Source organism: Balearica regulorum, chromosome 6, assembly GCF_011004875.1.
Source record: "Balearica regulorum gibbericeps isolate bBalReg1 chromosome 6, bBalReg1.pri, whole genome shotgun sequence".
NCBI classification, from domain to species: Eukaryota; Metazoa; Chordata; class Aves; order Gruiformes; family Gruidae; genus Balearica; species Balearica regulorum.
The window spans coordinates 30,114,607-30,142,382 of NC_046189.1; the positions used below are offsets into that span (position 1 = coordinate 30,114,607).

Here is a 27,776-nt window from a genome sequence, read left to right on the forward strand (position 1 = left end):
CCATTTTGATCATAATTTTAGATAGTCAGTTGCCTTGCAATTCAGTTATTTTCTCAAAGAGGTTTGTTCTCACTGGACACTTGTTAACAAGAACTGCCTTCTAATTTTCTGCTGAACAGGATATACTATATATTTATGTAAGCAGTTAATAGAACAGCATAACTTTATACAAATGCAAAAACTTTAGAATCTCAATATAGCTTAGTAAAAGGCCACACTTAAAGGGAAGAGAAGGGGTTTTTTTACCACAACACCGCAGAAACTTGAAGCAACACTGAAAAGCAACTTTGAAGAAGAAATGCAACCTGCTGGATGCTAGTTACATTTCACCTCAGAAGGAGAAGGGAGTAACTGCTTTCCAAATTTTTCCTTCGAAAAGAAAATGTTGATTTTTAACTAAAGAAACAGAAATATTTGTAATTTGCCAGGGAACAGACTTCAGAGACTCAGCCATCCCGTCATCACAGGCAAGTTCAAAGGTGGATTCTTTTTTTGTCTCTAAGATTGCAAAGGAGGCTTGGTGGAATTTTTCTGAAGCACAAATTAGGTGCCAGCTTAAACTGAAATCAGCAGCACCTAGTGGCACCGATACCTCTAAAAAGGTGCCCTTCACATCTTTGAAACCTCTTAATTCTACACCATCTCATCGCTTTTCATTCATACAGGTTCGAAGTTATGCAAGCCTTTCCTGCTCCTGTAACTTCAGAAGTGGTTTCTTGACTTTGATGCAACTACTCCAAACTAAAGTGCCCCATTAGTATTAAGCGACATCTTTTAAGCAGAAGGGAAAGCAGGGTAATTCTCCCAGATAAACCCTGATATCTTGTGAATTCTGAAACAAGGCAGACACAATGCTGGACAAGATACTGTGCCATTGTTAACCTGATTGAAAAGGATGCTGCATAGTTTCCTCCCATCCAGCCCTATGGTACATTCTGTACAGAGTTAAAAGACACAATCCCTCTTTAACCTTAGCATAAGAATAGGGCTCACCAATAAAATAGGGTTTGAAAGGGGTCTCCAAAGGCCAACTAGTTCAACACCATCCCCACCCCACTGCTCAAAATTACATCAGGTTGGTCACATTTCTACAAAGCATTTTGTTTTACTTGATTCTTAACACATACACCTTCAGCTGTCGTTGACTTCAAGTGTTCATTAAAACTTGAAATAGTTTTATATATTCTAGTTAGAAGCAGCCCTGTCAATTCATGAACTGATTTAGCGAGCTTCTGTGTCACCACCAATAAGGCCTTGCTGGCAGACTGTGAAACAGTAAAACTGATTTTATTTTTTTAATCCTTCTCTAGGTACAGTAATATAAGGCAGGCAACAATTCGTAGCCTCCAAAGACTCCAGCTACATGATCTCATCCATGACAATACTGGACTTCAACAGAGTTTCACAGGTATAAAGGACTTAAAACACAGATCAAGCAGCAATATCAGCACAGATACGTCAAGTTCAAATATTGTCAACCACAGCAGGAATTGGTACATTCTTTTCAGCAAAGAAACAGCATTGGGCTTTTGGTTTATCTAGGAGGTTTTGTTTAACTTGACATCATCTGATAAAAGTAAAAAGTTCAAAGACACACAGCGATAGGCTCCAATTACTATTCCTCTATCCGTCTGTGTCAACAGCAACTTTGTTCAGGAAGGAGGGGTTGCTGCTGGCAAGTCTCTTGCATAGAGACTATTTCAGAAGAATAGGAGATTGAGTTTCAGAGACAGCAACCATGTCAGACTAGAAAACATCAGTTAGAGAAAGAGGAGTTAAGATAGAGGGATGCCCAAGGATAACACCAAGAAACATAACACGCTTTCCTAACATTACTGCTTGTGGTACAGGTTAAAGATCAAGTGGTTGCTTTTTCTTCAATGCAGGCGTTGTAAGAAAAGTCAAGCAGATCAGTTGCTACATCTTCCACAAAATGACCACTGGCTGATTACGAAGGGGATCCAGCTACAATTACATCTCTTCTTGCCCTTCATCCTTCTCCTCCTGTAGGCTAACAGCACTTTCCTGCACCCTAGCACGATAGGAAATACCAACTAGTGTTTTTCAAGAGCTTTCACATCCTCATCTGGAACTACAGAGCATTATTACTATCGTAAACTTGTCATGCTGAGGTCTAGCAGTACTGTCTGTATGTTGAAAAGAAGTGTTATTTGGCTACTTCATACACATCTGCCTGCAGTGTTGGGACTGTGCCAGCATGCAGTCCAGTTACAAATGAAGTTCAGCCTACGATCTATACATGCAAAAAAAAAAATCCATGCAGAGCAACTTGTATGCTCACAGCACCATTTAAAGAGATTTCTCCTCCCTCCTTCAAAGGGCTTGAAATTTTTTGAGCACACACATATATATTCTGTTCCTTGTCTTCAAATTCATACATCAAAGAATAATGCCACAAACACAAAGCAACATGGAAGCACAGTACAGATCCTCCATTAACTCTTTCTTTAAAGAGAATAACTACAAGAGATGTGCAGGTCCTGCACTGTTTTGTTGGGCTTTTTTTTTTAATATATCTTGACTTTTTAATCAACCAAAGGAAAGGAGTTCAGATTTGCTGCTATGGGTCAGATTCTGATCCAGACTAGCACAAACCCAGAATCTGAAGCCAGCTATGTGCATTGCCATCGTTCTCCCCAGAAACAAAACAGGGGAATCAGCAGTCACTGCACATTTCTTACCTTTTAACGACTTCATTCAGTCCTTAAAGATCACCAAAATCATATTAGGTAGGGAAAAGACAATTCCAGAAACAGATTTTTAGCTATTAAGCTACTTCAATCTTCTAGGTAGATTGTATGGTCTTTAAAGAGCTGCCCAATTATGCGCTGACCTTACATTTGCCTTGACAGTTTCTTTAAGTGACACATTAAATAATCCAAAATAGTGGAAACTTATTTTGCAATACAGATTAAATCAGTTGCATTATTTTTCCATAAAATTCTTCTTGATCACTAGATGATTAGGACTAGAAGTCAGGATACAGCAGCATCAACACCTCCCTTTTATCCCTTGTCCCCAGCACAAAACACAAGGCCCCAGGCAAAATACACTTGGAAAGCAATCTCACTCCCTGCTCCTCAGACCTTAGTCCAAAATCCCTTCTTACAGAGGTTTGAGAAGAGATACAATACTAATCAACACCGGCACTGATTTTGTTGTTGCTTTCGCCCGCATAAAGCGGCATGCAGGCAAATGGCTCCCTTCCAGCCTACATTGCTTCTGCAAGGACATGAAGAGATTTTGTTTCTCACTTTACAGAGAGGAAACCATAGACTCCCAGCTGATTCTGGGCATGACAAAACAGCCTTGCAGCAGAGCCAAGATTAAGCTCCCAAGTCTGCCTCCCAAGCCTTCGGTCAGGTCTTCATCCCCTGCCCAGGAGATGCAGGTCTGAACCATGTCTACCCAGCACTCCTGCAACTTGGGCCGACAGCAGCGGGCAGAGCACACTAAGCCTGAGAGGGGCTCAAACAGCAACATCAGAGATCTTGAGTGGGGAACCTATGGCCTAGCCCACATAAAACTGATTGCTAGAAAGAAACTGTTACAGCATAACTAGTAGCTCATTTTTGCTACAAATTACATCCTGCCAAAACAGCCTTAAGTGAATGATTTTCCACAGTGCCCACCCACCTAAAGCCTGAGGGTCAGTTTAAGTGGACCCAATGCTTGCACCTCCCATCAGGGTCCTATCACAACAGCACCTCCCACGCCTTCAGTTTTCTGGGTTTTGGTTAAGTCTAAGAAAAGGCAGGTTTATGTGATAAAGGTCCCACAGAAGAGCCTAGTGGTAATTAACTGACAGACCGTGGCTGGAGGATTTCGAACTTCAAACCTCTGCAGCCCCTGCTCCCTGGACATTGCTTAGCTAAGGCCAAGCCCAGCACATGCCATGCTCAGGAGGGAGCTGCCAGACACACCGCGGCTCTCCTGCCACCCCCAAGTTAAAGCACAACAGCACAAGTCAAACCATTTTTCTGCTCACATAATTCCAGTTCAGGAACTTCTTTTGAGGCAGGCCTAAAAGCCATCATTTGCTCCTTTCAAGGTCTCATTCTATTCATTTGGCCTCTCTCTGTATAGCAGCATGTTGCAGTTCAGTCTCAGTGCACGTGCAAGGTGTGCTCTTCCTGAGGCTGCAAAGCTAATCACGAATACCAAAAAGGTAGCTCCACCAAGGAACGGATAGGGAAGACTATGACCACTAAATAGACAGTCACAAACCAAAGCCAAAGTACCATTAACACCACTAGTCACTTCTGCCATGTATCTCCGATGACCGTAAGATACTTTATAAGCACAATGACCAAGGAAAACTACAGCCCAGCTGACTTGTCCAGGAGACTTCTGCTGCACCCAAGAAAACAAGACTCAAAGACCATTTGAGGCAAGTCATACAAGGCATATGACACTGTCCTGCATGACATCCTTGTCTCTAAATTGGAGAGACATGGATTCAATGGATGGACCACGTGGTGGATAAGGAATTGGCTGGATGGTCGCACTCAAAGAGTTGAGGTCAACGGCTCAATGTCTAAGTGGAGAACAGTGACGAGTGGTGTTCCTCAGGGGTCGGTACTGGGACCGGCACTGTTCAACATCCATGTCAGCGACATGGACAGTGGGATCGAGTGCACCCTCAGCGAGTTTGCCGACGACACCAAGCTGGGTGGTGTGGTCGACACGCTGGGGGGAAGGGATGCCATCCAGAGGGACCTTGACAGGCTGGAGAGGTGGGCCCGTGCGAACCGCATGAAGTTCAACAAGGCCAAGTGCAAGGTCCTGCATGTGGGTCGGCGCAATCCCAAGCACAACTATAGGCTGGGCGAGGAATGGATTGAAAGCAGCCCCAAGGAGAAGGACTTGGGGCTATTGATTGATGAGAAGCTCAACATGAGCCGGCAGTGTGCGCCTGCAGCCCAGAAAGCCACCCGTGTCCTGGGCTGCATCAAAAGAGGCGTGACCAGCAGGTCGAGGGAGGTGATCCTGCCCCTCTACTCGGCTCTTGTGAGACCCCACCTGGAGTACTGCGTCCAGCTCTGGGGGCCCCAGCACAGGAGAGACATGGAGCTGTTGGAGCGAGTCCAGAGGAGGGCCACGAAGTTGATCAGAGGGCTGGAGCACCTCTCCTGTGAGGACAGGCTGAGAGAGTTGGGATTGTTCAGCCTGGGGAAAAGGTGGCTCCGGGGAGATCTAATTGCGGCTTTCCAGTACCTGAAGGGAGCCTACAGGAAAGATGGTGAGGGACTGTTTATGAGGGAGTGTAGTGACAGGACAAGGGGTAACGGGCTCAAGCTGAAGGAGGGTCGATTTAGATTCGATGTTAGGAAGACATTCTTTACTGTTAGAGTGGTGAGGCACTGGAACAGGTTGCCCAGAGAGGTTGTGGATGCCCCATCCCTGGAAGTGTTTAAGACCAGGTTGGATGAGGCTTTGGGCAATGCGGTCTAGTGGAGGGTGTCCCTGCCTGCAGCAGGGGGGTTGGAACTAGATGGTCTTTGAGGTCCCTTCCAACCCAAACGATTCTATGATTATCTTCACTGTTGTTTTCCAGGCTGTACATGCAAGAAGGTCACCCAGAAGGAGGCTGACTTGCACCCTCTGTCTCCAAGGGCAAAATTCTCTGTGCACACAGACCACACCTCCCATCTTCTACTGATCCCCTTCACAGAAATGCCTGTAATTCATACCATCGCATTCTTGATCGCAGCAGAAGTTCCTACCCAGGGTGACAAATCAACATTGTGACCCACTTGTCTGCCACAGCGTGAAGTCTTCCCAACACTGTCTCCTTGGTATGACTGTAGCTGCACTCACCCCATCTGCCAGTATGCTCTTTTCCCTGCCACATGGTGTATCTTTCTAGAGATTACAAAGAGTATCTCTGCCCACGACAATGCCTTTAAAGCTTCATCCCACATCTCCCCCCACCTCCTCTTTGTTAATGACACTGCTACAGAACTGGAGCTAGAAACCAGAGCAGCTAACGTAAAATGGCTAAAGATTCTTTCAGGAGATATCTTCATTAAATAACGAAGATGTTTCACCTCCAAGGGCACATGATCCCTCACAGAGAGGCAGGCGTAAGCAAGGCCTCCGCCTTTCAGCAGATCTATCTATAAGCCAGTGAGGTAGTTCTTCTCTACCCTTCAATTACTTATCACCTTTCTGGGATGAAAAGAGAAGTGTGCCCTTATCCCAAAATCATGTCAGATCCAGCAATTAGAGGCTGCCTTAGCACAGACAAAGCTCTGCCAATACACTGCAGAACAAAGCACAAACTACTGGCCTCATTTGGCAGACAGGTCAAGAGTTGTAGTGGAAACTACATTGAAGAGATTTTGCTAGCATGGACTTGAACAAGGGCTGTGAACAACTTTTCCCATATCCTCCAGGAGAAGGATAAAGAGAAATCCTCTTAGATTAGCTAGAAAGGAAATTAAGCATGAAGAGCAGAGGGGCACTGGAACAGACTAAATCAGGAGGCTGTGAAATCTTCAAAGGGCGTATTTTAAGCACAGGTTGGATAAACCTCTGACAGAAGAGATCCGAGTACATTTGGTTGTCTTCTGTGAAGAAGAATCTGGATTTGACTATTTCCTGAAGTCCATTACAATACCTACAAAGCCTCAAAGTTTCCTCCTTGCCATTAGAAATACAGTATCAGCAAAAGTTATGTTACCCGTTGGTAAACATCCTTTGTGAACAATAGAAAGCAAACTGACAATAGACTCTTATTAGCAATCCACTGCAGACAGAAATTACACTGGGAAATAGAAGTTACTCCCCAGGGTAAGGTTGACACCCTGGTTAACAAAACTTTCCAACGCTTAAGTCAAGATTAACGTACAACCACGAAGTATCTAAAGGCTAAGGTGAACCTCAGACTCCCTCACCCATGTCTGAAATCCAGACAACCATATCCATCCTTTCTTTCCCTGCAGGATCCTTAACTAACTCTACACCAATGACCCCAACTTAAACACAATTTTCTTCAAAAAAACCTTATTTTAAGCCCAGGTTTGAGAAGTATGAAGTATGCACATCATGAGATTTCCTGGAAGAAAGACTAGGGAAGTGCTCCTTCACAGGGAACATGAAAGGGCTTCTTCCCTGCTGCAAGCAAGATGCAAGGAAGCATTTGGATTCTATCACGCTGAGCTGCTCCAAGATCCAATAAAACTCTTTATACTTGTCACATTCATTATTCAACAGCAAACAATAGGTCTTAATAAACTTTTGGCTATTCAGAACAGCTTTCCAATCACCCATACATCTAACTTTACAGACCACACATGCAGGACACCACACAAAAGGGAATCAAGGTTAGCGTACTCAGCATGCTTTGTCCTGGTTTCCATCTCAGTGTGACTCAGTTGTGTGGCTTTGCCACAGCAAGACCTGCTACTAAAGCCAGAATAACACATAGAACAGCCCTTTCTCAATCGAATTGAACCCATTTATGCAACACTAAGTGACCTAAACCTTGTAAAAAAATCCCCAGGCCACTCAAATCAATACAAAATTCACTCTAGAGTTGTAGTGGTTTAGCTCATTAGGGACAAGTTTAAATTAAATTGTATGAAAGTGTGTCAAAAAAGGAATTTGCACAATTTTCCAAACATTATGATATGAAAAATGTCTTCCCTCTATGTAGTTAAGATCCACCACTGAATGAAACCCCAAGGCGAGGTCTATGCTAGGAAGCATTCACATATCATCCTTAGCTGCTGGCTCTGGAGGGGGCAAGAAACAAGCTGATCTTAATTTAGACATCTCCCTCAACTACAGAGGTCTTGACATCAGCGCCCAGTTTCAAATCACTACAATGGACTTACACAGCCAGTATCCTCAATTTAATAAGCACAGTATTTTCCCAAAAGAACAGAGAAGAGACTGATAAGGAGGGGAAGACATTACACATTTGGACATTGTATACTGTCAGTCAGTGGCAGAGCTGCCAGCTGAACCTGAGTGTCACAGCCCAGTTCCTGCATGAAGCAAAAGCTTTGTATCTCAGCTTAGAGAGGTTCACAACCTGTGCTCGCAGGCCTTGCAAACAGCCTCACTGCTTCTCACACAAGCGAGGATATTAAACAGCCCAAGCTACCTGGAAAGAGGAACTTTATTTTACGAGCTTATCTCAGGAGATTTTGTTCTTCTATGGATAGCCTGAATACAATAAAGACAGAGACCACCAAACACATTAGTTACTACAGGCTAGTCATACACATTAACATGTAGTACTCATCAAATTATTGCAATGCCTATTCATCTTAAAACCACAGGGGAAAAAAAAACCAGTCTAGCTTGTGGTTAAGCTTTCCTAAAACATCATATGCAGTCTCTGAACACTCCAAAAGATTTTCTCCAGAGCTTTCCCCTGAACACAGACGAACAAAATGAGCAAGAAATTTCCAAGCAGGCCAGTCCACACTGCTGCTAGAACTGTGTCTCTTCTTGCTTCCTCTTAACACAGAGCACAATCTCCTACAGGCAGGGGCTGCATCTCCTTTTTGCCTGTGAACACTGCAAGCAGGACAGAAACAATAGGAAGAAGTCCTCTGGTGTCTGCAAGGTACCTAAAACTTCATCTCATGAGCCACCCTGCAAATACGCTGGACTGCTATTCTGACTACCTACACATTAAAAAAGCCTGGTTGTGGTTCAGATCTGTGGTTTGCAAACCTGGATTTTGTCATTACCATCCCTGTTTTACAGCCTCAGCAACCAAAGGAGGAAGAAGGGTTTGCTGCGAGCTAAGAGTCAATGGCAGGATCTTCAGTATTAACCACTCTTCATTATCACTCTCCTCTTCCATTAAATGAAAGTCCACACAGCTCCTTCAAAGGTCAGCCTGGGAGCAGTACTACCTAGCTACCAGATCTGCAATAGAAATTTTCTTCTTTCAAACCTAGACTATGCAATATGTTTGGAAAGGGGGGATGGGGAAATGGCAAGGCTCTGCCCTCTAGTCATTTCCCAAGAGCCCAAAATACTGGAGGCATAATTGCAATTAACTGCTGCTAAGGCTGCCAGCTCAGCAGCAGCGAAGCCCTTCCTGTGGCTCCTCAGTGAATTCGCTGCAGTGGTTTTCCGAACTGGGAGAACAGACCAGACCCAGCAAGTGAATCCTGCCAATACACTTCTTCTTTAAACACCCTCCTTGAGGCCTGAGGGAACAAGGCATCATTAACCTGGAACGAGAAGCATCTGCATGCAGCATTAGCTAGAGCACCTGCACATACAAACAAGAGAGAAAACACCTCTTCCCCTCGAGCTAATCCCTGCAAGGGCACCTGCTTTCCCAGCAAACCTTTACACCAGCAGAAACCCAGTTCCCACTCAGTTGCTCACAGTTCAGCAACCCAGACAGATGGTCTCTAACTTGTAATTGTAATCTGCAGACACACAAACCCCCACATGCAGTAGTTTAATCATGTTCTTATGTCTAGGGCTGGCAAGCAACCCACCCAGCCTCTCTTCCACAGTGAAGAACCCTTCTCAACAGGAATTTGTGGAGCAGCCTCCATTCTTTTGGGAGTGACTTACAGCTTCATAGAAACATAAGGCAGAAAATGAAGAGTGTGAAAAATAACCAGAGATTTCCTCTCCACTACTGAGTCACCTTGTCAGCCTACTTTAGTCATGCAGACAGATGAGGGCTCCCTCCCACTGTCTGGTACAAGTGTTTTCCCAGTACTGGTTCTGTACCTCTCCCTCCAAACTCAGGTGACAATGCTGCAACACCAGGCTCTTGTCCTCAGTCACATCAGAGCAGGCCAAGGAAGCTCCAAACCAGCATGGTACGTGAAAGCTTCAGGCTGCCAGAGCTGTGGTGGGCAGAGACTGCCAGCAGAGCAACAGCAATGTGCCCCAGGAACCAAGCTACCTAATACAACTGCTGGTGAAGCAAACAGGGCAGAAGGAAGGAAGAGCTTCTCTGCATGAAGCAGGAGACAGTAAGAAGGAACCTCTCTTCTGTTTTGGCAAACACTCTTCTATCTTCAGGGTACTTTCTCTTCCATTCAAAGGGTAGAAGGGAGGCAGGGTACACTGCAAGTAATCTGCACAACTTTCTGTCTGAGTCCCACAAGGCCTGAATTCTGCAGCTCCAGAAAGATCGAGTGGGGAAGAAAACTTATCAAGTCAAAGGAAGCAGGAGAGTGGCAGAGTCTTACCTCCTGTCTATCCTTGCATTTTGTGTTTTAGTTTTGTTTTGGGGGGGTTTTGTTTTGTTGTTGTTTTTTTTTTTTAAATTAGAGACCTTCTACTAAAAAGCCTTGGAGAACATTGTATCTAAGAGCAAAGGACTGTTCCAGCTACCAGCAAAAATGAGAACAAGCTCCTACTTGTAAGGGGGGAAGGACATCAGGCAGGAACGTGTCTCCCAAGGGCTTGTGGCACCTGCCCATCACAGGAACACATGGCCATCAGGACCAACATAACTGAAACAGGGAGACAGCTCAGTGAGGCTCAGCAGGGAGTACAGCACACAAGGTAAAAGCCGTCAGGGAGGAAAGCCATTCTCCCACTGCTCTTTTGGAAGCTCTGATGTCCTGTGAGCTGAGCTTCCAGATCTGCTCCACACACTTCACTGGTACCCCAGTGACTAGTACAGAGGCCAAAGAGCACTACAATTCACTAGCCCACTACCAGATTTTACCTGTAGGATTTCCCTTGCTACTTTGTGAACTAGGAACTAAGTATCACCTCTGCCTTAATACCTGGTGACTAAAGAACATAGCATCAATATTTAAAGCAATCCAATTCCCTTGACAGACAGCAACATATTTGTGCCAAGTTTATTGTTCAAGCAGGTGAAAGCAGCTTGCTTCAATGATGGGTTTAGCCATTTTGTTGGTCTGAAAAGTAATTCCAGATCCTTTTGGATGAAAAGCACTATAGAATTTAAAAATTTATATTAATCTCATCCTTTGAAAATAATTTTCTTTCTTTTGATCTAGCATCAAAGACTTTCAGGATATGTGTATCATTAACTATGCCAATCAGAAGAACAGCAAATGTCCAAACCAACTATTTACAGTATATGTTGGGAAAAACATGCATTAAATATTTCTAAATCAGATCTTGCAAGATCAGGGAGAAGCAGGGAGTTGCTCCTAACCAACAGGACTTCCAGGAAGTTTTATACACAGAATAATTCTAGTGAAGGCTTTAGACATCGAGCAAACAGCATGATCAGCATTGAAGGAGTCCATTAAATGCTCCAACCCAAACTTTCTAGACAGATACAGTCCCTACTGAAAGAAGGCACTACACAAGGCACAGGCCATCACCACAGTCCAAAATCTACCAGGTCTAGAAAAGTACATGAAGACTAACACATGAGGCTCAACTGTCCATAGTGCAGACAGATCACTTATTGCTCATTACTAACAAAAGAGCATAAAAAAAATAGGAGATTGCAGCTCCCCTGGAACAGAACACTTATCTCTCCCCAACTCTGCCCTTGCAGACTCCTGTTGCATGTGTGCAAAGTTGCTTTCACCAGAAAGTTGGAGCTCACTGCATTAAGGAAAATTAGCTGTGCAAGTCAAATGAAGAGCGTATGCTTCTTTTCAAGTTTCCTTTTAATCTTTTGATGCTAGATAAAAGGAAGAAAAAATAAGATCCATCTCAGGTATGCAACTGTTCCCAAAATGAGCACTAAACAGCAGAGATTCAAAACAGACAGGCACAAAGATGAAAACAATATCCATACGCAACTTAAGCATGTCACCCACAAACGCTGAACCTGTCAGCTAGAAAGAGAAGATGATCTCATGGCAAAGGACCCCTTCTGAGCCTTACTTAGGTTCAATCCCTGCCAAGTCTCAACCCTCAATTCAAAGGAACAGGAAGTACCTCAAGTTCCTGCAAGAATCTGGACCCTACTGCAAGTCCTGGGATAACCACGTATTTGCTAGTGGGCTCTTTCAAATACCTCATTCTTAGCTCTTCTCTTTGCTACAGAACAGTAACCCTTTTAAATATGATCAGAGCATGACAGAGCCACCCTGACACATCACCCAGCACTGATCCAAGCAAGTAACATTCTGCACAAGGACATCCCTTCGTGATCGAAGCCTTAATTCCAAATCACAAGCCAGTCCGCAGTGTGGGTTAGTCAGCTGCTCTCCTAGGAGACATTTATACCTGTAATAATTCTATTCAAGTCAAAGGAGATTCTAAGTTTCCTCCCAAATAACCAAGAGCAGAATACAGGATATCAAAATAAGTATGGTCTGGAAGCAGAGGGAACATCCTTCTCAAACCATTGATCTGGGAAGGGCAGAGGAAATGGAAAGGACAAAAGAAAAAACTGATTGAAAAGAACATTATCCTATCAGCAAGCTACATTAAAGAATACAGCCAGCAGAGACCATGATCTCTTTATCCTATGTTATTTGCACCAATAACAGATTTTTAGAGGCAGAAAGGGCTCATTAGGTCAGTTAATCTGACATCCTATGTAATAAATTCATGAAATCCAACCAGTTCCTCCTGCACTGAAACCAATTATTTTCTGTGAATAGTGTGTTTCTCCTGGAACAGCATTAGGGCTTAATCTGATTTAAGATCATCAAATTGAATAAACACAGATGATCAGAACTAAGAATTCTGACCAACTATTTATTTTTTGTAACAGACACAAGCACTGCATACACCACAGTAAAATGCAAAGACATAAGAATTTTCCTCATCTGCCAAAAAAGGACCCTCCCACCCCGAGATTCACATGTAATAGTTTAAGCTTCTGAAATGCACAGGCATTTACATACTTTCTAGTAAGGATGTGGATCTCTAGAGAGCAAATGTAAACCCACAGGCAAAAGCCTTACTTCCTTCAAGTTATGTTTTATAGCTCCCTAAACAATAATACAAGTTCCACACAGCCCAGAGATCACAGGTGGGAAACCAGGGCACTGCAGTGAGACTGCAAACAACCAGAGGGGGCTTGGGTTGCTCTCGTATTAATTCCTATGGCAGTACAAAAAACAGTAATAGCCCAAGTTTTGGGGTTTTTTTTCCCCATCTTCTATTTTGTAAAAAGCTTTATACAAAACAGCATCTTTAAAGATGCTATATTCACACAATGCCATAGGAAGCCAAAATTTCTGATACAAATTCATGTTTAATTGTCTATAAAAGACTACCAATGTGTTTTTACTTTAAAACCACCAAAACTAGCACAAGGAAATACAGATTCAAGAGCTTCAAATAGGGAGAGTAAGAAAATCATCAATTTTAATCACATACTCTGACTTCTGTAACAAAAAAGTAAACAAGATTAACTACCCCCCAATTACCTATTATTAAAGGTTAGCCTCAAAGGAATGTCTCCTAGAAAAAAATTTCCATAAGAAACATAATTCAAATGGAAATTAATCCTTATTAACTTGCACAAAAGTAATGCAGGCATAGATGTTATTACAAGTATTTCAAGACTTGAAACTAAAAAAAAAAAAAGACCGATCTTTCCCACATTAGCTGTGGTGTTCATTCAAAATTACATCCCATCTCCAGAGAGCATGCACATGGGCATGCTTTAAGCAGCACATTGTGTCAATTTGAGTTTGTCTGACTTTAATGGCAGCAGGATCTGGCTGCTAATTAAGTACCAGATTTCCCATTGTCCCAACCCTACCACACCTTTCCTGATTAAAAAAAGGCAGATTTTAGAGCATTTTTGTTTTAGTTGCTGCTCGGCTAAGTTTGGCTGCAGAACTATTTTTCTGGCATACATTCGCTTATCAGAACTGTTGCTCTCACTTGCCACAAGTGCCTTTCTGATCCTCGGAAAGCAATCCCCAATAACACACATTTCCATCCTTCCAGCTTGAAGATGCCAGTCACCTACAATGCTGATAGCCGTGAAAGTAAACAGAAGATAGATAAGCAGGCTCAAGTCACCTCCTTGACCTCCCAGAAGTTTTTCCTGACTCACCTCCCACCCTGATGAACACCATCTCAAAGCCCTGCCCCTCAGCCTCTTCTCCTTGCCTGTGCTTACCTCACCCCAATTAAAGAAGGTACACCAGAACCCATCCTCCTGCTCTGTTCCTCTTGGTTGATTGCCACATGACAGTCACCACTGGACATCTCTCCACAGGGAAAGCAGAGTCTATCCCACCCTCATCCTTCCTCAAACGAGCAGCTCCCTTCTCCAAGCGCCTGGCTCATGCACATCTGCTCAGACTCCCCAAAGGGCTTTATCCAGGCCTTTTGAACTGCCAGTGTTACCCCATATGCACAACTACTTCTTTAAGACACGGTCACTTACACAGCTCCCCACGCTTTCTCAGTGTCTCACACATCCAAAGCACAGCCTTTGCCCAGCAGTGTCCAAGGGCTGCAGCTGCACCAAATGAGCCCCTTTGGGAGCATAAAAACAGCAGGACCAGCCCAGCCACCCCTTCATGCCTAGTCCTGGAATTACACTGACATTGGACCAAAGATCTAGGGATCATCATAAAATGCACTCCTGAAAACCATTTGTGATAAATTTGGAAATTGTTAAAAACACACAACACACAGAAGCCTGGAGTACCCACAGCGTATCAGTATATACTCCAACAATTCACTCTGCTCTCTAAATCAACTTTGATCTCATTTTCCTTCTTTATGTTCATTGAAAGGACTGGGGAAGCCATGAGATCCACATGACCTAGACTACTTCACTAATACATCATGAAAAACCTGCTTTCCACAGATGAAAGGCAGCAAGCCACCCTCACACCACCTTTCACACAACTTAGTTTTATAACAGAGCTACCACCTAGAAAAGTAACCAACTCTTGTTTTTAAGTGTTTGTCCAGCTACAGCACACCTCTGCTACAATTCCCATGCACTACTTCCTCCTGTAAACAGCCACCAGAAAACTCTTTGAAAGATGCCTGTAAGATAGCCATCAACTACCATCAGCCCCAGATACCTCAGTGATGGGTAAACAGCTGAGAAGAGACTATATTAGTACCAAATACTCAGTTAAAACCTCTCTCTGCCTAGGGCCTAGGAACTTGAAGGATACTTTTCAAGTTAAGTCTCTAACCTTGCAGTATTTCATGCAGCAGACTTAAAATCCAGCCTTTCCCATTTGTCCTAAACAGCTAGAAGTTCTCACACGGTTCTCAGAAGCTCACCTTTCTGTTATTACATATCTTTTCCCTTCCAGCTTTCCCAAATATTCCAGCTCTGTCCCATTTATATCACTACTGCTGTAGAGAGAATTGTCTTACCCTGGTACATTAGCTAGGATGATCCTTTCCATCTCTCCACCTTCAAAGCACTGTCATTTGGCCTGAGATGTCAGCTCCTGCCTTCCTATTCATCTGCAGTGCCAGTTCCCATCATACCACCTCTAGGTTCAAGATTTCAAACAAGAACCACTGCACTTTTCTCCACACACGTCCTCCTGCTTGGGAAAAGTTTCTCATTAATTGTGAGCTAGCTTACTAGAACAGGAAATTCCAGAAGGAAATGGATGAAACTGCATGGAGAGAACGGGATTTGAGCAACAAGAAGAAAGAAGCAGAAGTCTTTAAAGGCAACAAGAAAGCTCAGAACTTGACAGGGACTGGAGCTGGAGGAGTCTTTCACAAGCAGATTTATTCACATAACTTATTCACAGTCCAGCAACATCATACAGGTAACAACTTTCCAAAGACCTAAAGGGACAGAAGGTAGAAGAGGCAGATAGTAGACTACCAGGAAAGCCACCTATGCAGGCCTGGAAGAAAAGCTTTAGCCAGACAGACAAAAGAAAAACAAATACTCCAATCTGTAAAAGCAGGTACCTCCTAAAACCTGAGTGCAGTTTCAGCTTACCATACAACATCCAATGATTGTGAGAGGAATTCCTTTTGGAGGTCAAGCAGTTTAGCCATGCACATAGCAGCAGCACATCAGTGGCACCCCTCACTCCTCAGGGTATGACACTGCAGTGCTCCTCTGAAAGCCTCAGAGTTAAACAAGGTACACAACTACCTTCTCCAGGGGCTTAATTTAAAAAGTGAGGAGTGTACCTCAGCATCTGCCTTGAGGATCATTCTGTCCACAGCACTCTAAACAGACAAGAACATGCACAGATAGATTGTTTATTGAGGAGTATTGGTGTAAGTTGGTGTAACAGGGCTGACTCCATCAGCTATGAGCAAATGGGATTCCCTCCAAAACTCAGGTACATTGTTTCTTTATTCCAATGTGAAATCTCAAGTTGTCCATATTTATAAAGCTATTACAGAAACTGGGTTCTTAACAGGTCTGGCTCCATCAGGAAGCTTTGGTGATGGGTGTAAATCAGTAAAGCCTGTAATATTCAGCTTTAAACAGCACTGAACAAGTGGCATCCCCTTTATTTGAGCTCCCAATAGTGAGACATGAAGTCCTCCGAAACTGTTAATAGCAGACATTTGTTTCATATCACTGCATAAGCAGTGATGTCTCCATTTGCGGTAAGATTTCCAATTAGACCCAACATGACTATGTCACTTGATATTAGTCAAATGGAATCACGACAATAAAGGCAAAAATACTGTCTTTTAATGGAACATAGTTCTAACAGACAAAGAACTAAGACAGCAGAAAGAGCCGATTTCAAACATACAATTCACAGTAAATGCAGACATTACTCAAACATTATAATTTCAGAATACACTGAGTAGAAGCAACTTTAGGTTTTCCATTTGCTATTATCAGATTCTCAACCACCAGCTGACCGGCACGAACACTGTTAACTCTGGCAAGGTGGTAACACCACAGTCAACCCTGCAATGCTTCCACAGCCCAGAAGAGATCCTGCCACCCTTCGCGCTCACGTGTACATCCTGCCTGTATGAGCAGAGCCAGCCACAAGAAGGGTATGGCAGGATGGGGCTCTGTTACCTAGTTTCTCATTGTTTCCACAAACTTCTCTCAAAAAAGCTACTTTTGGAGATGAAAAAGAAAATTTTCATGCCTAGTAATGCTTTCTCACACTTAATTCAGGACCCAATCCTACACATTCTTTCCTCTGGCTAAACTCCCAGCCATGCTATAAAAAAACATTATCTTGCTTTCCACGCTCTGATAACTGGGACTCTGCTCTGATTCTTGAATACTCAAACGTTGCTTTGTTTTAAAGTTTCATATTTGGCACAAAAGCAATACCAAATGAGGAACATAGCAGGTTTTATCTAGTCAAAAAAAAATCTGATCTGGGACGAAAGTAATGAACAATTCATGGGAAGTAACGTTCACTTGGAGAAAATCAGAGACTACATCTCCACTGTATTCCACACCTTCCCTCCTGCATTTAATGACACAGCCACAAAGCAGACAGCACATGGGATACAAATACATGAGACAACTTTATACAAACTCACACATAGCACAGTCTGGCCATAAGAAACCTGGAGCTCTGAGCGAAACAAGCAGCAGGACAAATCCGACTGTGCTGAGCCTCAACTAGATTGTCACTGGTACCTTGGGGGGCTCATCTTAGAGTCAGCTCACATATCTTTAAGACAAAGTCAAACTGCTATGCTGTCATCACTGGCATTTCAAAAGCATTTATATGGGAGCTGATTCACATAGGCACTTGTGGCACTGGGATACTTAACACTTACGTGCTAACAAATTTTGTTAGAAAACAAATAAGAAAGAATTTTTAAGGCTTTTGACTGTAAAAAATGATGTGGTGGATGGAACTATATGAGCCCAAGGGCCCTTGCAACCTGAATCACCCTGTGATCCCATGAGTTGATCCTACTACCATACAGGAAATCTTATCTTTCAGTCTCAAAATGCAACTGCTGCAAAAAGAGGGCTGCCAGAGCCAGAATCACATATCTGAAAGAAAAAGTATCCCTGCACCAGACTGCCCAGTGTAGTGGGCTGGTTTTCCAAAAACTAACAAAGGTACACTTAATGCTAAGAACACACTGGAAGGTTAAAAACAAACCCATATTTTTATTACTATATATCAGGTTTTTTCAGTCTTGTTTTTAAGGAAGAGATTGTTAAATTGTTCATCTATCATTCATATATTCTTCCCTCTCCCCATAACTTCTGAATTATTTAACCAATTTTAGAAAACTTCAACCTAACATGGTAGAGAAAATAGAGATCATGAAGATATTATGCTCTTACAAATATAGTAACCAAGCAAAAGAACTTCCATTAAAAGACAGACTTCAGCATGAGGAAAACCACAGCATCAGACACCAGCAAATCTACATAGAGAAAGCCAAAGGAAATGAGGCTTCATAAAACTCTGCTTACAAAACTACTTAATTAAAACTAGACAAAGTCAGAGGCAACTAGACCTCACTGCCAGCAAAATTGTCAGTAGGTGATTTTTCATGCTGAAGTTCAAAGGGTGAGATAAGAATGGCTTTCAAGATGACTTCAAGGAATATCCCACAAAGACGACATGGAAGAGTGTACATAACATTAGCTGAGAAGATAATGGGGGGGGAGGCCCACAGCCCTGGGGGCTGACGAATATTTCTTTCGGCATCAAGTGGACAGAACTCCACTGAGCCATTTACAAACCAGCAAAAAAAAAAAAAAAAGAAAGATCAAGATGCCTGTAAACCCACCACTGTCAACTAACATTCTGTTCTGGCAACAATCCTCAGGCAGGAGTCACCATGTCACGGAAAATAAGGATTCTCCCTACTCACCCTGCTACCTACTAAACACAAGGGGAGCTGGACCACGCATGCATATGAACAACTGCTAATTCTAATCCAGAGGTAGCAGGCACATGATCCTCAGACAGAGCAGGAACAGCCTCTGCAAGTCACTTCAGGATTTCTGAGGACCAAAACCAGTATGCTTTCAGGCACAGTATTATACCTATTCTACCATACAAAGGACTGAAATGAACTTTCCCTATCATTGTGCATAATCCTGTTATTCTATATAAACTATTCAAAATCATCACAAGATCTATCCTAACACCAAATAGATGTCTTGTCCTTATCTATTCCTCTCCAAGAGTTTGCCGGTCCCTCAATGTTCTTGCTGTAGGCAACTTTCATCTCACATCCAGCCTAAATTTACTCACAGCCAGTTTATACCCGTTCGTTCTTGTGCTAACCTTGCCCTTTAGCTCTAATAGTTCTTTCCCCTCCCTGATGTTCACCCCTCTGATGTATTTATAGACAGCAGTTGTATTCCCTCTCAGCCTTCATACTGTAAACTAAACAAGCCAACCTTTTAGTCTCATCTGGTTAGGCAGGCTCTCCAATCCCCTGAACACCACACTAGCCCTTCCCTGCACCTGTTCCAGCTTGAATTCCTTCCCTGCAGATGGGCAACTAGAACTGTACAACACATGCCACGGAAGGGCCCAACGAGGCACTGTTCAATAGCATTAGTACACCCTTATCCCCAGGGAAGTAAATCCCCAATAATCTGCCTTTTCCACCAATGCATCAGCTGTGACGTTCAGCCTGCAGTCAAGTAATACACCAAGGTTTCCCAAGCACTAGCAAACTGTGTCAGACCTCTGAATAAACCCTAGCGACAACCACTGAAGTGCTGCAACTGAAACATTACACCAGCATTAAAGGAATAGCTTTATCCTCTCAATTTAGTAACCACAATGATTCAGTCTGTTGTGTGTTGACCAGACTCCCAGTCCCAGACAAGAGCCTGTTTGGCCTTGCCAATGCTGAGGCGGCCACACTACCAAGCACCCAAGAGAAAATGGCTTTGAAAAAAAAACAAACCCATAAACAACATTCTTGCCCTGAGTCAGCCCCAGCACTAAAAATCCTATAGAAATGTAATAAAAATTTGGTCAGAAAGCAAAATCAGGGGCTCAAATCTCTACAAGCCAGAAGGATGTGCAATGGAGACCTTACTTTCTATCCCATTTTTCTACTCATCTCTCAGCATCCACTACCAGCCACCAAGACATGGGATACCAAGTGAGACAGACCTTGTGTGTGCCACTATGGAAACAAACTTCTGTCCTATTTATTTCAACATTGGGTCTCCGCTCTTCACAATCCCTCGGGATCCTGTAGGTTCTCACTATATTTGATTTCATAATACCTTGGTAAACAACTGAAAGATAATGTTGTCTGGTAAACTCAGGCTCACAAACTCTGTGTTTGTTTTATGCAACCAGTAGCACATCGACATTGTACACAAAACAACCAGAAAGTATTACTACTCCACTACAGTTCTTCCCACCCCAGCTGGAAAAGGAGAACCCTTCCAGCTACAACTAGTCATTATTACCTTTTAAGTGTTAAGAAAAAGCCACAGGAAAACTTTAAAATGCTGACTTGCTACAGCAGTTCATTTTTTCCTATCCTGAATAAGAAGGACTGAAGCTAGTTTAAATTTCATCTAGCCCAGCTGCTACAGATCTATTCTGAACTGCATCCTCTATGGCACTCCCCATACTGCTGATACCAAATAGATAAGAGCTGCACCATAAACTGATCAAATTATCGTACAGAGCACTAAGTGTTGGAAAGGCAGGCCCAGCTACTAGAGCCACAGAAAAAACAACTGATCAGCTGGACTGGGAATGAACATCAATGCCTACCGGAAATTGGATATCCTGGAGCCAAAACTCTGCTCTTTTGTAAGTTTAAGGCAGGAAAACCCACCTATTAGAAGCATGCCAGCACAGGAGCCTAAAAATTAAGGACTGGACACACTCTGCAAATGCAGTTCAAGCCCGATGAGTCTCCAGCACTTCCTAAGATTCCTCTTGTGTGGAGAGAAGAGCTGTAGTCAGAAGTTTTTTCCAAGATACCTTTTGCAATCTGGGCATACACAAGGAATAGGCTTTACTTTCCAAGTCCAGATCTCAAGATCACTCTTCCTCCATAGTCCATTTCTCTTGTTTTGGGTATCAAAACTAATTTAATTCATTTTTATTAGCAATTACAGCTTCATAGTAAAGAGGTTTTCAGGGATGAAACTGCTAAATGAATGTATATATTACTGATCCTCATGTACCCCTCAGCATCCCAAAACTCACCAGCTAACAGCAGCTGCTTAGAAACCCTTTACAAGTCTTTTTCCTCCCCAGATGGTGAAGTCTTTTTTTCCCCTGTGCATTAAATACTCAACAAAACACACTTACCAAATTATCATATCAACCCATAACCATAGGTGATAATTATTTCTTAAATCAGGATTTCTTCCACCGAATTTCAACCAAAATAAACATGGTATAGAGAACAAATGTTTGCTTATAGTGAACAACCATTCATCAGCTTAAGTAACTCTAATGGATGCCACTTTAAACTAAGCCTGCACCATCTGTTCTACCCCTCAATTAGAGAAGCCAAAAAAAATTATTCAATACACAGTTTAAGAAAGCTAGCTAATTTATGTAAGTTTTATTTCTCTTCAGCTCAGTGAAGCATACTGTTGTAATGCTTGATATTCAGACACAGATCAGAATGGAAGGCTGCTTTCTCTAACAGAATTAGTAGTTTTGTCAGGGGAAATAAAACTCCCTGCAATATTTTGCCATATAAAAAAATTTCTCTGTAAGATCTCACCATAATTTTTTTTTTTAAAAGAGTGTGATGTCGCTAAGTAACAATATCAACTAGGAGCTAAACAAGTGAAAGCTGAAGTCCTGCACACATGAACACAAACGAAGCTCAGAACACAGCCCTCCACTGCTCGCACCCTGACAGACTGGGTCTACCAGCACAGTGTTGCCGGTTCAGCCAGGAGGCCTTCGCAAGTGGGTGTCAGCCACCAGGGTCTGTTAACCACGTGAGTTCCTAACCCCCCTTCCGCAGGCAAAGCCCAGCCCTGCGAGCTGCTGGGCACAGAGCCTCACACAGATCAAGCTGCAGTGGGGCAAAGGGATCATCCCATGCAAGGGCGAGATGCTCTCCTTGGAAAGCACAGCCTGTGCAGTGAGAGTAGTGCAGCATCAAAAAAATCACTACTTGACAAAGTGTAGGAAAAAACCAAAATGTTTCATCCAGTTCCTTACTGCAAACCCTCGTCCAGTTTCATTTCAAACTGGCCTCTAACACCAACATGAGGAAACATTGAGTAGAACTTCTCTTCAATTTGATGGACCTGCTTGAAGGCTCTGTCACCACCAAATCTCTAGCTGAGTTCACTCTTGGGTGTTGCTAGTCAAAAACAAGCCAGCAATACCAAAAGCACTTCCAGTGTAAACAACTCCAGCACAGACCACACATCACAGTGAAGAGAAAGGTGCAAGAGACCTCATCCAGTACAATACTCTCCTGTTGTGGGGAAGCAGGCAAGCGAAGGTCATTGCCAAACACCCCCAGTTCACCTCTAGGGATATCAGGCTGGTAGAAAACTACTTTAATATCCTGAGCATATTCCTTTATGCTACATCTCAAAGTGACACATCAATGGCACATCATAGTCTGGATACTGAGAAAGGCACATGGGCCACAGATAAGTCAGCAGATCCTGCCTACTTAGCAGCATTACTAAAAACTGCCACAAACAGCTCAAAGTGAGATTGTTCACCAAGGAATTACTGATGATTTCAGCTCTCTCCCCTTCCCATAGAATTGTGAAGCTGAGAGAACATGCTGAAGCCCATGACACTGCTGCATTGTTCTGCTACACATCTCAAGGCAGACTGCTCAGTGCAGGCCCTAGTTATTGTTCAGGGATTCAAAGTTCTGCAAAATAACTCTTTTTATTCACTTAACAGGGGAAGAAATGGAGTCCAGCAGAACCACCATCCTGAAACAGCACAGGCCAAGCAAACAAAGCACACAAAGAAACAGAGCAGAGGCAGGATTCCTCTTCAGTCTGTAGCATCCTACAATATCTTCCCGAGCCCGGTCTCACTAATGTGCCCCACAACTCCCAGTGCCCACGCAAACATAGGCTGGCTGCTCTAAGTAACTGAGCTCCAGAGAGGAAGAAGAGCTCTCAAAGAGAAATCATCTTTTCACCCTGCAGCATGCTTCTGTCTTCCATCTAACTAGAAGTACTGCTCAGAAAACAAAGGGCAGGCAATGCCTGTTGGGCAGTTCAAGCATGCTCCTGGCAAGCACAGATACACAAATGGCCTTGCACTGGACCTCAGTGCCTTGCTTCATAGAACAACCCTCATGCTTCCTTGACTTGAAAAGTATCCTGAACTATTCAGTGCTTTCCGCACCCAAGGCAGCTGCCTGTTATGAAGCAGAGATTAGTGACCAGGTCACAAGGCCATTTGTTACAAGAGTTTCAGAGTGCTGTTGGAAGTATGTTAGGTCTCTGTTCACACATGCTTTTACAGAGTTGGACAGCACCAAGGAAAGAGAAGCATCTCTTCTTCCTCTGTCATTGCTTTTTTGCTGCATCACTTGGAAGAGAAGATTGTATTGTCTCCAATCGCAGTGCTGAGGTCAAGGAATTCACAAAACGGTGTCAGGTTAAAATAGAAACAATATACAAAAGCCACCAAAGCCTAAAAATGTCAGTTACGGTGTATTGGGTTTGCACAGCAAGGTTCTGGTAGCAGGGGGAACTACAGGGGTGGCTTTTGTAAGAAGTCACTAGAGCTTCCCTATACCAGCCGGCTCCAAGACAGACCCACCAGTGCCCAAGACCGAGCCCATCAGCAACAGTGATAGCACCTCTGGAGTAATGTATGCAAAAAGGGGGAAAAAAACCCACCCACCCAACACCAATTCAGCGGGCAAGAGTTGTGAGAGGAACAACTCTGCAGACACCCAGGTTAGAGAAAGACAGGGAGGAGGTGCCCCAGGCACCAGAGCACAGATTCCCCTGTAGCCCCCGAGAAGACCGTGGTGAAGCAGGCTGTCCCCCTGCAGCCCGTGGGAGGAAGGATGATGGGGTGTAGAGATTCCATCTGCAGCCTGTGGAGGACTGGATGACCCCACGCTGGAGCAGGTGGAAGCACCTGAAGGAGACTGTGACCCCGTGGGAAGCCCATGCTGGAGCAAGCTCCTGGCAGGACCTGTGGCCCCATGGAGAGAGGAGCCCACGCTGGAGCAGGTTTGCTGGCAGGACTTGTGACCCCATGGGGGACCCACGCTGGAGCACTCTGTTCCTGAAGGACTGCACCTTGTGGAAGGGTCCCACACTGGAGCAGCTCATGAAGAACTGCAGTCTGTAGGAAGGACTCACGTTGGGAGAAGTTTGTGGAGGACTGTCCCCCAGGGGAGGGACTCCACACTGGAGCAGGGGAAGAGTGTGAGGAATCCTCCCCCGAGGAGGAAGGAGCGGCAGAGACAACGTGTGATGAACTGACCACAACCCCCATGAGCCTTTTGTTATATTCTCTGCTCCACCCAGTTGACGGGAGTGATAGAGCAGCTTTGGTGGGCACCTGGCGTCCAACCAGGGTCAACCCACCACATGGTCACAACTTACATAGCTCAAACTTGTATGCCAATGAGGGAGACAGCTTGAGCCCTCCCTGTAGTAAAGGCAGTCATTTCACCATCAACTGACGCTCCCTTTTAATCCGAACTGAACTGGATTGCATGAGAGACGTCACTTCCCTTTTGTTCGCGGATATTTCCTCAGTGATAATATATAAGTACAAGTGTTTAGTTAGAGTCCTAGACAGGCAGGAGCCATGAATCAACTGGATGCTCTCCAAAGATAATGGGTCTGTTATCCAAACCCAGCCTAATTCTGAGCACATGCTTTATCACCAAAACATTAGGAAATTTCAGATCATGTAGATGATCTCCATCTTTGTTTTAAGCTCATACTTCTTCAAATGAAGGGAGTGAGGTGAGCAGAGAAACAGACTGCAAATATAATGGCTTTTTCAACCGTGACCAAACAACTGGAGTTTAGCTCTCCAGATGGCAATTCTAGGGCAGTGATGCTTGGCCTTTCACTCTCAGGGTTGTTACACCAATCCATGAACTGGATCAGATGACACCAGCTACCCTGCTCTCCCTCACACCAGACAGAGCTGAGCTTCCGAACCCCCACCCCACAAGCAGTCAAGAAGAAAGGTGACAAAACGCAGACCCTAAACCAAAAGGAAGAGATTGGCATGCGATAATGCATGAAGCCTTGGCTGGATATTGAAGCAGACCTCACTACATCACTAACCTTCAGGCAGCCAGCTTGCCCCACTCAAAGGTTTCACATCTTGTATTATACTCATTCACTGAGAAAACACTCTCCAGACATCTGAGATGTGTCTCTGTTATGCTTACAACTTAAACACATCAAATGCTATCTACAGAACATGCACATTAATGAACAGCCAGCTCAGCAGCATGAGTGCTGGAACAGAGTCACTGCAGTACAAAAGTGCCACCAGTTTGTTACTGGAGAATGAATGCCACAGTGAACACTGTTTAGTTCAACAGACAAAAGACTGGGAAGGGGGGTGGAGGAGAGACAGAAGTTAACCACATCACTTCATAAAATCCCTGCAAACAGAGCATTTCATAACAATTTCAAGTTTACTGTGCTTGGATTACCTTTCCACTGAGAAGCATGCAAGTCTGTAAGAGAGAGTCAGTTAGCAAGAAAAGGGGAATAAGAACATGCAATGCTCTCAGAAAATTATATGCACACCATTTGTTCGTGACAGCAAACTAAGATTTCTTCATGTGCTCTGCCAGAATGGATTGAGACTGTATTGTCTTTGGTGGTTTGTTGGTTGCTTGCTTTTTTTTTGTTCCTACATGCCAAACAGCTTCTACCACAGCTGCTTGTTGACAAAAATGAAGAGAAAAATGCAGCTTTGCAGAACACATTGACCAATACATTGCAATCTCACAACCACTTCTCAAAGTTTCTGTTAAAAACAGTTTAAATTAATCTGAAGATGTTGAGCTCCAGAGCACTTGCAACTTACACAGCTAGTCCCTCCTTCACTTCTATGGGAAAGAACTCCAGTACAACTTTCAGTTAATTATCTTCAGGGCTCAGCTCTGTAGGAACTTTAACTCTCAGATTTTTCTGGACTTATCAGAATGAAACAAAGTCTCCTATAACATCCCATACAACAGCTTAAGTACCCTACTAGATTTGTCAGAGTGAAGGGACCAGGACAGAGGTTTCCAAAGCCACAGCTGAGAACCCCTCCCCATCCCCGCAGTACATGGGAGTGGCAGGACTTCCTCACTAAGACCTGTAGGGAGATAAAACAACAGGGCAGGGATAACAAGGCAGTGGAGTTCCATGTCCTATCAATTCACTGCAACACTGTCAAACTCAACAGAACAAGTGCACACACACTCTACCCTTCCTGAGCTAAGTGTAGTAGATCAATTGTACTTAAGCTGCCCACAGAAAATAGGGGGAAAAAAAAGGCTAGGAAGATTTAATGACAGTGAAAAACACTGCTGTTTATATATGCTTTTTGCAGTTTTATAAACTTTTTTTAATATGGCAGGAAATCATCAACATTGCTAACTACTGGGATGATCAAAGCATACCACCAACTAACAAGATACACAAAGAAACCAGGCTATCACAAAGCATGAACACCAAATGTAAATCTATTTATTAAAACTCCATTTACTGAATTCTTACTGCCCTGAGTCCTCAATATTGTATAAGCTATCAACTACCAAGAAACACGTCAAGAATGGTTGATCTAGCATAATTATCAGCTTACAGAACAGTATAATAGAACATCTACTATACAACTTTCACTTAGATCAAGACATTGAAACTTCTGACTGTAATCACATTCCATCTGATAACTCTTACCTTATAATTGCTGGAATTTACCCAAGAAGTGGCCAGTCCATCAACCATTTTATCCAGCATAGTCTGATCATGTTCAAGATCAGCTGACTTCTGTTTATCTGAGAAGTAATCTATCAATTCCTGGCCAACCTGAAGTCTCTTTCCAACATCCTTCTGCAGCACCTGCGCTAAGCAGTACTCCATACTGGGTTCCATGGTGTCTTAGAAATACAGCACCAGCAAGAAAACTAGGGGGCAGTCGGTCCGAAAAAATCCCTCTATAAACGTACGCAGGAGGTCGCCTCTTTGTTCGATGAAGGTTACTGAGGATCTGGGTTTCAAAGATGCAATTCTGAGAATGGCAACAATGCACCATGTGTGTGTGAACAGCAGCTGGCAGGATATTATAAGTCCAATTTAAATAACTAGTAATAGACGAAGCAACGAGCTGTGCTGTACTGTTGAGTCTGCAATAATTCCCAATTCAGCAGTCCATTCTGAAAGAAATTAAGAACAGTATTATAGGTTAAATTAAGACTGGAGCAAAAAAAGATCGAAAGCATGTCACAAAATAGGTTATTCATACAGCTGCGAAGCTGTGATAAGCTGGATATGAGCAGCATTGTTCTATTTTAAGGAATCAGACAAGGTAGGTCAGGACAAAAAGCTTTGGTTATTCTTTACAATAGCAGTTACCCATCAGTTCCCTAGAAGTTTTAAGCCCCAGATTTACTGTCTGTCACTAAGTAAGAGCTGATTAGTAATCAATAATATTGCAACTACCACCATCACCATCCATTCACACAAGGGTAGAGACAAAATCCTTAAGCAAGTCATCAGGAAAATGCATCTGCTTTAAGAAGCGAAAGCAGGAAGATGTCTGGATCCTGTTTTGACTGTTGGCTGTCAGGAATCAATGCCATCAGCTGGCCAGCAAGATACAGCACTAACACTGGTGAGCAGTTTTCAAAAACTAGATGCTCAAGCTGTTTCCAGGCTGAACCCTGTTATATCCTAAGTACACATGCCCAGGAAACAGCACAGGCCTAGTGTGATAGTGTAAACACACAGCTCAACCAACTGTGCCTGTGGTGTCCTGAGA

At 43.4% G+C, this 27,776-nt stretch overlaps 1 protein-coding gene across 2 annotated transcripts in view; it reads right to left on the reverse strand.

Moving 5' to 3' along the window:
• CLASP1 (cytoplasmic linker associated protein 1) overlaps window positions 1-27,776 on the reverse strand; it is a 183,983-nt gene that overhangs the window by 142,269 nt on the left and 13,938 nt on the right. For both annotated transcript variants that reach the window (XM_075757030.1, XM_075757029.1), the window contains exon 2: window positions 26,696-27,171. In XM_075757030.1, coding sequence (XP_075613145.1) covers window positions 26,696-26,890 — 195 coding nt within the window. In that variant the 5' untranslated portion in view covers window positions 26,891-27,171. The remainder of the gene's footprint in view (window positions 1-26,695; window positions 27,172-27,776) is intronic.